Source organism: Acomys minous (assembly GCF_964271855.1).
Source record: "Acomys minous genome assembly, chromosome: 5".
NCBI lineage: Eukaryota > Metazoa > Chordata > Mammalia > Rodentia > Muridae > Acomys > Acomys minous.
In genome coordinates this window covers 18,426,073-18,438,648 of record NC_140494.1, presented here as the reverse complement: position 1 = coordinate 18,438,648, position 12,576 = coordinate 18,426,073, and the positions used below count along the sequence as shown (strand labels likewise).

The following is a 12,576-nucleotide window of genomic DNA, read 5'->3' as shown; positions in this document are numbered from 1 at the left end:
AAACATAATGGGTGTATATTTTAATACCATATACTAATTATATGGAATTTTAAAATTTTCACAATAATTATTATTCATTTCTTTTTAGAGGAATAGTAAAAATACTTTGTCCTCTATTTCTAAAATGTCATTCTGTCAGACATAAAATCCTCATTGTTCACTGAACATACTCATGGATGAAAAATTATGGTCTACTGGCAAATCTCATTGACTATGTTCTGTTTTGTTTAATTTTATATGTTTATTCACTGTCATTGTGCATTTCTGAGCAACTGCATGTCTCCCACAGCACATATGTGATGGTCACAGAATATCATTCAGTTCCCTGCTTCCATGTTAGGTTCTGAAGGTCAAATTCAGTGTCCCAGGTTTGCATGACCAGTGCTCTTACCCTCTGAGCCACCTCATGGATCCCACTGCCTAAATTCTTAAGTTCTTAGTGGAGCAGAGTCATGCTAAGTCCTTCTGTATGAGTTAGTTCCATTTCCTCACACTAATTGGGACATAAATAATACAGCCACAGAAAGAGAATCCCTAAACAAAGGCAAGCATACACTGAGAAAAGATCACTCATTGGACTGAAATTTCTTTGGGTTAAAAACAACATAGAGGCTACCAAACAATACCTGCTTAACACATATATTTACAAACAGACTAAAAGTTTGTCTCATTGTAAGTTTTAAAATGCACATATGAAGCCAGAAGAAGATAGCTGTTGGATGGAATTTTTTGCTCTTGTTTATAAGCACAAATATAAGGTTTCTTTTATGTCAGTAGATTGAAAGTTCACTGGGGAGAAGAGCTATGTTATTTTCCACTGTACTGTTTGGCTCTAGAGCAGTATTAACATAATAGAGATGCTCAATAAAGAGATTTTGAAATGATATGGAAACTAATAAATCATCATTCTTTTTCCTGATTTCAATATAAACAGCTATTCACACTATAAAGCTGCAAAAGCATGATTTATATGTGATCACGGGGGATTCCTCCCCATTCTTCCACAAATTCTTCATGGTAAAATAATCCAACCCACTATCTATATCATGCAAACTGCCTAGTCCTAAAGTATGGATGTTTAATTTTATTCCTGGGGGCGGGATGGAGCAGCATGAGGAAGACTGAGAGGTGCTGGGATTCACAAAAATTAAAAACCCAGAGATAAACAGAGATCATTATAGGGTAATGTTTGTTGCCTAGTGTTATTGCATCTTGTTGTGCCATTTTCAATTGATTTCCCTCGGAGACCTGCTCTCTTCTGAAGGAAAAGGAGGAGGAGGAGGAGGAGTGGATCTTGGGGGAAGGGAACTATAGTACAGGGGAAAGAAAAGAATGTGGGAGGGAAACTGCAGTCGGGGTGTAGTGTGAGAGGATAATAAAACGAGTATAGGAAAAGAAAAAGAAAATCTGAAAGCTCAATCATTAAGGTACATCTGAACATCAACAACAGAGGTGTAATTATTTTTAAGGATAGCAAACACCGAGAACAAATGAAACTTCTCCAGACACTATCATAAGGATTCGATGCAATTTAATGTCATTTGTATGCCTAAAACTTAAATAGAGAGGCTGCTGGCTGAAAGCTAAGACGGGGCAAAGCAATGTGTACACTAAAACAGAATTCTACAAAGGGATCAAGAATAAAGATGTGTTATGATCTATGAAAAACAGGAGGAAGTCAGACAAGTAGGAAGGAATATTTAGGGGAAGGCTGCCTTAAGGAAGGAAGATAGCAAGTGTGGAATATAGGGGTAGAAAGGCTTAAGCAGTGAAGATCATGGAATTATCATGGGGATCACATGGTCGAAGGAGGGGTAACCCAAAGGAAGCATGCATGAAAAACCCACACAAAGTCTACCATCTCATAATCCAATTAAAATATAATGGGAGAGATAGATAGATAGTAGAATACATGTGACATACTGTGACACATTACAATGTTTACAATCAGAGTTTTTACTCTTCCTCTGTTGGGGAGAAGCTGAAAGGGTAGAAAAAAGGTACAAGGGGAAGGGGAGATGACTGGGATTGGGGAACCTGATGTGAAATTCACAAAGAACCAGTAATTCTTTTTAACATTCATGGTTGCAAGGTCATAACGTCGATGGCAGAATATGCTATTGTTATTTTGCTAAATGGTCATGTTGTCAAATTGACTTTTAAATCCCTAGAGTGCTTTCAACCTTAGTCAGAGAAGATTCTTTGTCATTAGACAGCCACCAATGCAGAAACTAGTAGCTGGCAAAAACACTTATAAGAAATTGCAAGTACATCAAATATAACATCATTATCAATAAGTCTACCCCCCTAACAAGGATCCAGGAACATCACAAGAGAGGTGGAAAAAGATGAAAAGAGCTGAAGGTTGGGAAAGAGTGCTATGAAATGCTGTCTTAAGTAGATGACATGGTTACTGAACTCATGATCACATAGATCTGGGGTTACTAGAACAAGATTTACCCAAGATTAATTAAGCTAACCGAAATTCCAGCATAAAAGAGGAGGAGCTGTCCACGACCAACTCCTAATGGAAGAGATATTGGCAGTTGATAGTGCTCTCGGGGGAAGATGTTCTTACATTAAACATATATGAGATATATAAATTGAACTTAGTAGATTATCACAAACAAAACAAAGACATGAAATAAGATGAGAATGTGTTGGTGATCCATGAGGCTTAGGAGGTGAAATGGGTTAGATATGACCAGATATTACTGTATGCATGTATGGAATTGTCAAATAATAAAACGAGGCTAATAAAAAATAAATCTTGGCCATCCACATGGATAAAATGACATTTGCCTTGTATAGGGAACAGTTCCAGTGACTAGGGAAAAAAACTAAATTTTTATTTAAATTGCTGCTCAATTTAAACTTAAAAAAGCAGGACAATATGGAAATTTCCATTTGTATAAGTTACTCATCAGCTTTTTAAAAATCACAACAATCTTCTGGAAATTATGAGAATACTACATCCAGAGTCTCTTTACTATTACTATCTCTAATGCCCAAGGAAGTAATCTATAGTTATTTAACAATTCAGGAATATACAGTAATATAGAAAATACTGTCAGCAGAAGGTAACAAAACTATTATTATAGTTAAGCAAAGAAAGTTAAAGAGAATGTGGGACCAATTTTAGAATTCAAACATGTTTGATTTAAAAAATATTGTGTGGTTTTAGCAATACATTGAAGATAACAATAAAAACATTACCACAAAACTGAAATTAGATTTATGAAAAGCATCTAACTTAGGGATGAGAAGAAAATAATGTCATCAAAAACATTATATATGTACTCACTGTGTTTATGACTGAAGCACAAAGAGGAAAGGGGAGAATGTATGGGGCATGAATCATATCTGAATAAACAGTAAATGAACACTCTCCAAAACTGCCAAAAGATATGTTTCATATTAAAGGAGCCTAATTAGCAGAAGAAGGTTAAAAGTTTAGAATATCCTTTGTAAAATCAAAAGACATGCAATATGTAACAAAGAAGTTATTTAAATATGTGAACTTCAACACAAAAGCAGAAGTGTAGAACATTTTAAGCCACTAAAATATTCTTAAAGAGTATGAAAAATACAAATCCATTAATAATATATTTTTATAATTGAGTCAAAATAAAAAATTGCCATCAGCAGAAGTACCTCCCATTCCGTACTAAAGAAAACTTCTCATCTTAAAAGAAATGTTAGAGACAGGTTCTTAAAAGGGGAAAGGAATATTTTATATAGAAAATATAATTAAGAATCACTTTAATATTATTTAAAACAAACAAAACTGTTGGAGTTATCATATATGTGCATATGTATAGATAGATATAGATAGATATACAGATAGAGATATAGTGGATGTGCCGACTACAAAAATTTAATAATATAATAGTGCTTAATATTGTACATTTTTCAAAATATCTGGATTTAGCCCATGTAAGAATTGAACATAGTGACAAGATATCTAATATCATCATATAAAAGCATTCTCAAATAATCCATAATCTATGACATGAATAAAAATATTGGAACTTAAAAATGACTGTTTTTATTTTGATAGCCTTTACATTTTATATTTGTAGTAAATTATGCATTTTTTAAAGATTCCTTTTTAAAAATTTATGTGTATATGTGTTTGTCTAAGTATGTGCCTGTGTGTGTTGCATGTGGAAACCAGAATAGGGTATCAGATCCCTTGGAGCCAGAATAATAGGTGATTGTGAGCTGCCGGATGTGCACATAAGGAATGGAGTTCAGGCCCTCTGGAGAAGCAACAAGCACTCTTAACTGCAGAGCCATCTCCTCGATTGTATATTCTGCCTTGTAAAAGTACCTATAAGTGTTTCTTGGCCATTTGATGTCTCTCTGTTGAGAATTCTCTGTTTAGTTCTATAACTCATTTTCAATTGGGTTATTTGGTTTGTTTGTGTTTAATTTCTTGAGTTCTTTGTATATTTTGGATATTAGCCTTTTGTCAGATGAAGGGTTGGTGAAGATCTTTTCCCAGTCTGCAGGCTGTCACACTGTTCTGTTGACAGGGTCCTTTGCCTTACAGCTTTTCAGTTTCATGAGGTCCCATTTATTAATTGTTGCTCTCAGAGACTGAGCTGTTTGTGTTCTGCTTAGGAAGTTGTCTCCTGGGCCAATGAATTGATGGCTCTTCCCTATTTTTTCTTCCGACAGATTTAGTGTGTCTAGTTTTATGATGAGGTCTTTAATGCATTTGGACTTTAGTTTTGTGCAGGGTGATAAATATGGATCGATTTACAGTTTTCTACATGTACACATCCAGTTAGACCAGCATCATTTGTTGAAGATGCTGTAATTCTCCTTTGTATAGATTTGGCTTCTTAGTAAAATATCAAGTCATTTTCTCATTTCTACTTACTTGCACTTCCTGTTTATTTTATTCCTTTTATTTTATTATTCCTTATTATTTTATTCCAGATAATTAATTTTATTCCTTCTCAAGTTGCTGATGGGGTTGAAGACCAGATAGTTTATTTTTACAATTAAGCTTAGTTGTTTATGGATTAAGATGCTTTTAGGTCTAGCTAGAAGTTTGTAGGTTGATAGAGATGAGATATGATAGATATTGATTTACATTCAGAGTTGTAGACTCACCAAGATAGGAAAAATGTTTTCTCCAAGGTTGCCAAATACAAATAGGCTAAACACTATAAATGTAACATTTATATAATTCCTAATTGCTTTGGGTCCTTCTTGCTGTACGTAGTTTATTGTATATATGTGTAATACTATAAATGTATATGTAAAAATAAAAAATTAAATTAAATTAAAAACACAAAAAGCATATATATAATTCAAATTCTAGAATTAGTTAAAACTCTTTGTGAATATTTTTTATTTTTGTGATTAATAACATAATTATATCATTTCCCCTTTCCTTTCCTCCCTCTAAACTTCCCATATGCTGTTCCTTGTTCTCTTTTAAATCATGACATTTCCCCCATTAATTGTTGAACCATGCATATATGTATATACATATTTATCTCTAAATACAACTGCTTTGGTCTACATAATGTCATATGTATGTATATTTTCAGGGTGATCATGTGGTAGTGAGTAGCCAGTTGGTGTGCTCTTCCCTGAGGAAGGTCATGTCTCCCACCAGCTTAGCTGCTTGTAATTCTTTGTTGGGATTTTTCTTGTCCACTTTGGATTGCCTGTTGTTTGTGTCCTCATAGATTTCCCACAGGCGGTCAGTCATGTTGGTGAAAAATGATGGGTGTAGCTTCTGACATTTCTAAAAAAACACAATCTCATAGCAAACATCCTAATCTGCTGACTCACAAGTATATAGTTATTTTGTAGTCATATTGCCATTCCAAAGATGTATTTGAATTCCCTAGAGTGATACTACTTTATCCAAATGCACTATGTTTTCAAAGATACATACTACACTTATATTTCTGACCCTGAACGTTATTGCATTTCAAATACTGGCTAGGGTGATATTTTAATCCTTTAATAGATTTTTCAAGCCCTTTTCTAAAACCTCAAGTCATCAGTTTCATGGTGAAAATTTTTATTTTGATGAACTGGCAAATTATTTCAAGAGCAAGTTAATCAAAAATGCCATTATCTTATAAATCAAGGATTTTGAAATGGAGACAAGATTCTAAGGCTATTTTTAATAAATATTTTCAAGTAGTTAATACCTAAAGTCAGAACAGTTCCTTAATTAATATTACTACTAGGGACAATTCAAAACTTAATATTAATTGTATTTATAAATGATTCATGAGTATTATTAAAATCAGACTTCAGTCAGTTACCCAGGGGATCACTGGCCTCTTTTCCCTGCGTCTTTTGTAATATCATCATCACATTTTAAAATGGAAAAAGCTGAGCCTGTTCAGCCAGGTGATGGGCACTGTCAAGATGTGATCTACTCTGACTCCAAAGAATTTTAAACCTACTCATGTGATATATTTTAAAGCATCATGTTTGGATAAAGTACCCCATTTTATCTTATCCACCAGACTGTAAAAATCATTAACACTGGAAAAAAACAGAAAAAGAAGTAGAGTTAAAAAACAAAAAGAGAGCAATGCATTTCCCCCATTAATTGTTGAACCATGCATATATGTATATACATATTTGCTTCTGAGGATACCTAGCTCAAGATGCAGAGTGGGGTGGTATAAGAGTAAATAATATACTATTGGAGAAAGAGCAGCCACCACGCCAGCAAATAAAGTTGGGAAAAATAAACACACACATGTAAGAGCCGCTGAGTACAATGAAGAGTAAGGGAAAGCTACCAAAAGAGAAATCTTCTAAATAAATAAACCAGCAAAATCAGTCAGTATCAACATCTCTATGTCTAAACTCATAATAACCTCACTATATTGCAGTAGTAGTTGTTCCTATTTGTGAAACTGGTTCCTTGTTCCAATAAAGTTAGTTTGTCACTAATGATTACTAATAATTCTAAACACAAGTACTTTTACATCATAGTCAAAATACTTGAAATTGCATCTCTCTAATAGCACTGACATCACTCAGCAATGAGCATATCTGCTGGTTTTGATTATCAGTCTATGATGAACTTCAATAACACTGTGTCACTTAACTCTCAAACCCATCCTGTTCTTAAATTAATTCTATGAATTTAGTACCATTATTTCTGCTCTTAAAATTCAGAGAGCTAAAGACACAAAACAAGCTAAGAAATAAGAAGACCATTTCAATCCACAAGTCTAACACTTATGTTTATATAAACCTTGAGTATTTGCTTGGTTTAAATGATTTCCATGGTAAGATCCATAACTGGATATTTTATCATACTTATTAAGGAAAGTACCAGCTATTTCTTTTAAAAAGGAAGGTTTTCATCACACAAGAATATGTGTTAATCTTGTTCATAGTGTGTGAAAACAGAATAGTTGAAGGCACGTATGGAGTTGAATTTTGCTCATTCTGATGTAAGGTAATAAATTATTCAATGTAAGTTAAACACACAATGTAGAATGAATAAAGTTCTTCAAGTAATGAATAAAGAACTAAATGAAAGTCCAACTCCCATAGATAGTTCAAAAGTGAGAGAGAAGTCCAACGAGCTTTCTAATAATTCTGACTAGGCAAATACTACCAGAGTTGAAATTTGTCGAGCCAAAACTAACCACATTCAACTATCACAATCTGTGTTGTGTTAACCTATTCAGATTCATAATTTCCCTAAAGGGTCCAAAGAGTTTTCACCATCCCAACTGTAAGCTAAATACACATGTTGGGGCTGCCAGGAATTCAGTCATGAAAATTTGATGTGCAACATTCACCATTATAAACATTTTAAGTGATTAAATGATATATACATTTCACATAAAAATGTCAACAAAGACGCTACTTCTCTAATCAGTTACACAGGGGAAAATAAGGGTTAAGTCAATAGGGAAATAAAGATTAGAAGGAACATAGTATGTTCAAGCACACAAATGAATCTGGTCATAATGGATATCAGAATGAGGGTTCCAGAAACAGTTAAAAGTGTAAGTGATATATTCATAGCTATATACTATATGAATTTATACTCAAAGAAATAGAAGTAAAATAGCTATAGATGCCTAAATAGCAGCTTACTGAGGCACTATTAACAATAGACAAATATAATATAGGCATAAGAACCCAAAAATGGGTGACTTTATTTTAAAATGTGGTATATATACACAGTGGAAGTTAATTTGACCATAAAACAGAAAATCATTTTACATTCAGAAAAATGGATAGAATTGGAGATATCATTTTAAGTGGAAAAAAGCATGCATTACTTGACAAAACAGTTGGGTAGACCACAAAATTTGTTATGTAACTAAAGAAAGAAATAAGGTTCAAAATATTTACCTGATACGTTGCTATTGTGGTCCCAGGATGGAGGTGAAGGACCAGTCACTCCATTTCTTCTCGTCCAGCCAGGTAGTAGACTCTGATCCTGCATCATGTCGCAGAACCCATCCTCAAAGTCACATCTCCCATAACTCCAGCCTAACAAACAATAAAAAAAAAATGCTTTTCACACCTTACTTTCTTCAGATTTAGATTAAGAAAGCCTAACAGAAAGAGACTGGGTTTCATTGCTCTAACCCTACTAAAGCAAACCTTTTTGTACATGACATTCTAATAAACTACCAACACGCAAAACTTCATGAGCTCAAGGGGACAGAGTGTCTCAGAGAGCCAGAGGACTTGGGGTATTCTGTGATTTTGAGGTCCCATTAACTGAGTGACTTGACCAAAGCCTTCCAACCACAGGGAGCTTTTCCTTCCCTTGTAAGATTAGACTATCAACAGCCCACCCTGTCTCGCTCAAACTGTGAGGTTTTAATAGCGTTATACACACAGCAATATTTTACAACCGTGGCATACCACAAACCATGAGGGTTACTATGACATTTACATCTCAATCTGAGTATTGATTTGCCTGCCATCTGGTGACAACAGAATTCAGGCTTCAAAAGAGCAATCACACTAGCCTCCCTAAAAGTCAACTATCTATGGAATGTATTTTTGGAACTAGACATTGGTTCTTGGTTGACTCCCAACATTGGGGTAGACATTGGTGCTTTTAGCATGGCATTTCTGAGTTCCCTTCCCCTTCAGATGCAACTGATTGAAGAACCTTGGGAGATACAGAATGATTTGAGAACTTGGGTTTTTCTTTGGTTTTTCTAAAAATGTGTAGACTAGTATTCTTTATTTTAGTATGCACCATCAAGAAACATCATGGCCTGAAAGTTAAAGTTTTCCAATGCAAATTGTCCCTTGCTAGGCTGTAAGCACTACAGTGATGCTTATCCTTAAACTACCAACTCAAATGCCCTTGGCTGGATTGTAGGGCTTCGCCATGCCAGAGACCGCTCTTTGCTGAGTGCCTTCCTTCTCTAGCTGCACTAGCCACGGTGGAAGTACATATGCTTGCTGGCTTCCAGATAATGCCTGGCCACTCAGTACCAAATAACATAATTTTCATTTAGTCATTTTCAGATGAAAATATGATGTAGTCATAGCTATGTATATGGTGCATTCTCTTGATATCGTTTATGAGAATGAGAAGGTAATATAAAAGCATGTCTCTTACCAATGCTGTGTTTTATCACCTTTACTCTTAACTACCTTATTTTGGAAGATTTCGCTGAAGAGCGGGTTCTGTTACACTAGCAAGAATCTTCAGTGCTCGCTGAGAGCATCTGTTTTACTCTAATCCCCCTACAACAGTTTATATCCTCAGCAGAGTCATGAAACTAGCAATTTCTCTCATTATAAAGAAGGGGAATATGAGATGATGCCTTCTAGATATTAAGTAACTTTAATAAATTAGGACAGCTATCGAGTGATGGGTCAAGATTGGGAGCATGACTTGTTCCTTCCAGTTCCTAAAGCCCTACTCTGAGGACTAATTGGTTTAATTTCCTGTCCTATTTTCCTTAAAGTTACTGAAAAAAATCACTAATTCTAACCAACCTAATGGAACCACTATTTTGTAGACAGTTGACATTATAGCTAAAAGCAAAAATTATATTAATCTATGAATTGTGCCAAGTAAAATTCATGATTTTCTATGGCCTTTGAAATATTTAGGTTATCTGGATGCACAAAAACTAAACTAAATTATGCAGTCACTTGTTTAAATTAGCCACATTACATATGGACAGTAGACTATAACATGTTAATATATGCAACTCTATGCTAGGATATTCACAGAATTATGAAATCACCTACCAGTATGTTTCTCACAATATATCCTTGCCATTAAGCAGCACAAAATTATGGGTTATCAACTCTATTCTACATGCATTTGCATAAGTCTGTATCCAATTTTCAAATTATATTTTGGTTCCCAACAGTTTTTACAATGATCCATAATTCAAAACTTTTTAATCTCTGTATTTCAACAGTCGTGTATGCCCTGCACACATCCTCAGAGGTGACAAACATTGGTTAATACCAAAGACTATGTTCGCTACAATGACTGACTTGATGATCTGTTTGCAGAGCTCTTCCCTCTTTTTTACATGGAGGTAATGATGATTCTCAGCATGTTAAAACTAAAGAAAAATGGCTAAATAAGACATCTCTTACCTCTGAATGGTCTCAACGGGGGTTCTTTTGTTACAAAATGAATCTAATCATCACTTATTTTCAACTAATTTTGTTTGATAAAAGCAATCATGAGCTACTGGATTATTCAAAGGCATCCCAATTTTTCATAAGTATTCATTTTGCAATGAATATAGAATTGCACAATTTAAACCACTTTTGTAAATTTCATAGAATTGTGGCTGCTTGGTTTTTTAATTCAATATGTGACTTAGCATTTAAATCTGAAACTATTTGCTATAATAAAATCTGCCACTAAGTAGACTGCTGCTAAAACAGCTGCCAATACATTGTATAGATTAAATCACATTTGGACAACATAATGAACAGTGAAATACATGAGTATTTTGTAGGACTCCTTTGTGTTCTTTTCATCTTATGAATCTCATCTTTTTGCTTTTACTTTTTTGACCACAAAGGCAAGAACTATATGAGTAAAAGAGGGAGATATTTCCATGTTGTTTTCAAAGGTTTCCTGGAAGCCCAAATTATCTTGTGAACAAGCATCCATGAAGATCTCCTGTAAAGTTACCCTTTTATTACACGCTTTAAAACATATTAGATTGTCAAAGATAGCTTCAGTCATGCTTCTGCACAAATGGGAAGCAATACGTTTTTAACTGTGATAAAAGTGGGGAAAGTCACAAAACCCAGAACTCCATGTGATTTCAGGAAAGTATAGATCTGTGGAAACCATTAAAATATAATGTCCTCAGAAAAAAGAACACAATGTAAGAATGAGGAAAACTCCAGCAAAGAAAGAAATAAGGAAGAAAACATCAAAAGCAAATCACACATCACACTTTTCCTAGGCTCACTCATCAAATCTCCTTTTATCTCTCACTAAAAGTTTTGGAGCACAATCATAATCTTTACTGAGTTTGTATTGTGGAAAATATTAATTACCTAAAATGTATCATTTTAAGCATATAAGCAGGTGGCATTTATTGTTATCTGGTTATTAAACTATCTTTTTAAATTTTATTTTACTTTTTTATCAATTTGTTCATATTACATCTCAATTGTTATCCCATCCCTTGTACCCTCCCATTCCTCCCTCCTCCTGCTTTCACCCTATTCCCCTCCCCTATGTCTGTGACTGAGGGGGACCTCCTCCCCCTCTGTATGATCAGAGGCTATCAAGTCTCTTCTTGGCAGCCTGCTATCCTTCCCCTTAGTGATACATTTTAGAATGCTTTTCATTTTATCACACTGAAACATTAGACTCATCAAACAACCCACCCCTCTAATTCTAACCACCCCACGTTGCCAGAAGTTCCCAGTCTACAGCATTTGTTCTATGACTAACTTACTCCATGTAGCAAAGTGTCTTCAGGATTGTTTTAAATTATAAATGTCAGAGTCTCCTTTTATCAGAGGCTAAATATTCACACACACACACACACACACACACACACACACACACACACACATACACACACACACACACACACATCATACTTAAACAATCATCTGTCCAAGGATACCGAGCAGCATTCAGCTTTAGTTATTGTGAATAACATTTCCATGAACTTGGGAAAACAAATACATGGTCAATTCCCCATTCTCTTGGCTATGCACCCAGAAGTGCACTTTTTGAACCATTTGGCAATTGTGCATCTATATTTTTTAGAAATTTATATCTATTTTCCAATGTATCTGTAAGAATTTACATCCCAATAACCAAAGTATGTGTTCCAATTTCTCCATATTATAACCAATATTTCTTGTTTTCTAAAAGATTATACTAGTTGCCTTTACAAGTTACCTCAACGAATGTGAACTAAAATCTCTATCTCAATGTGACTAGAAGAGCACTTCTTTAGTCATTAGTGACTTTGAGGTCATTTTTATTTGTTTCCTGGATATCTCCTGTGGAGAAATGTCTATTCAAGTTCTTCACTGAATTTTAAATAAAGTTGATAGTTTGGTCTTTTTTTTTTTTCTGTTGTTCTT

The 12,576-nt window shown here is 34.4% G+C and overlaps 1 protein-coding gene across 2 annotated transcripts in view; it reads right to left on the bottom strand.

Annotated features, from left to right (window-relative positions):
• Positions 1–12,576, bottom strand: part of MALRD1 (MAM and LDL receptor class A domain containing 1) — a 562,786-nt gene that overhangs the window by 532,009 nt on the left and 18,201 nt on the right. For both annotated transcript variants that reach the window (XM_084782548.1, XM_084782549.1), the window contains exon 2: positions 8,368–8,508. In XM_084782548.1, coding sequence (XP_084638674.1) covers positions 8,368–8,508 — 141 coding nt within the window. The remainder of the gene's footprint in view (positions 1–8,367; positions 8,509–12,576) is intronic.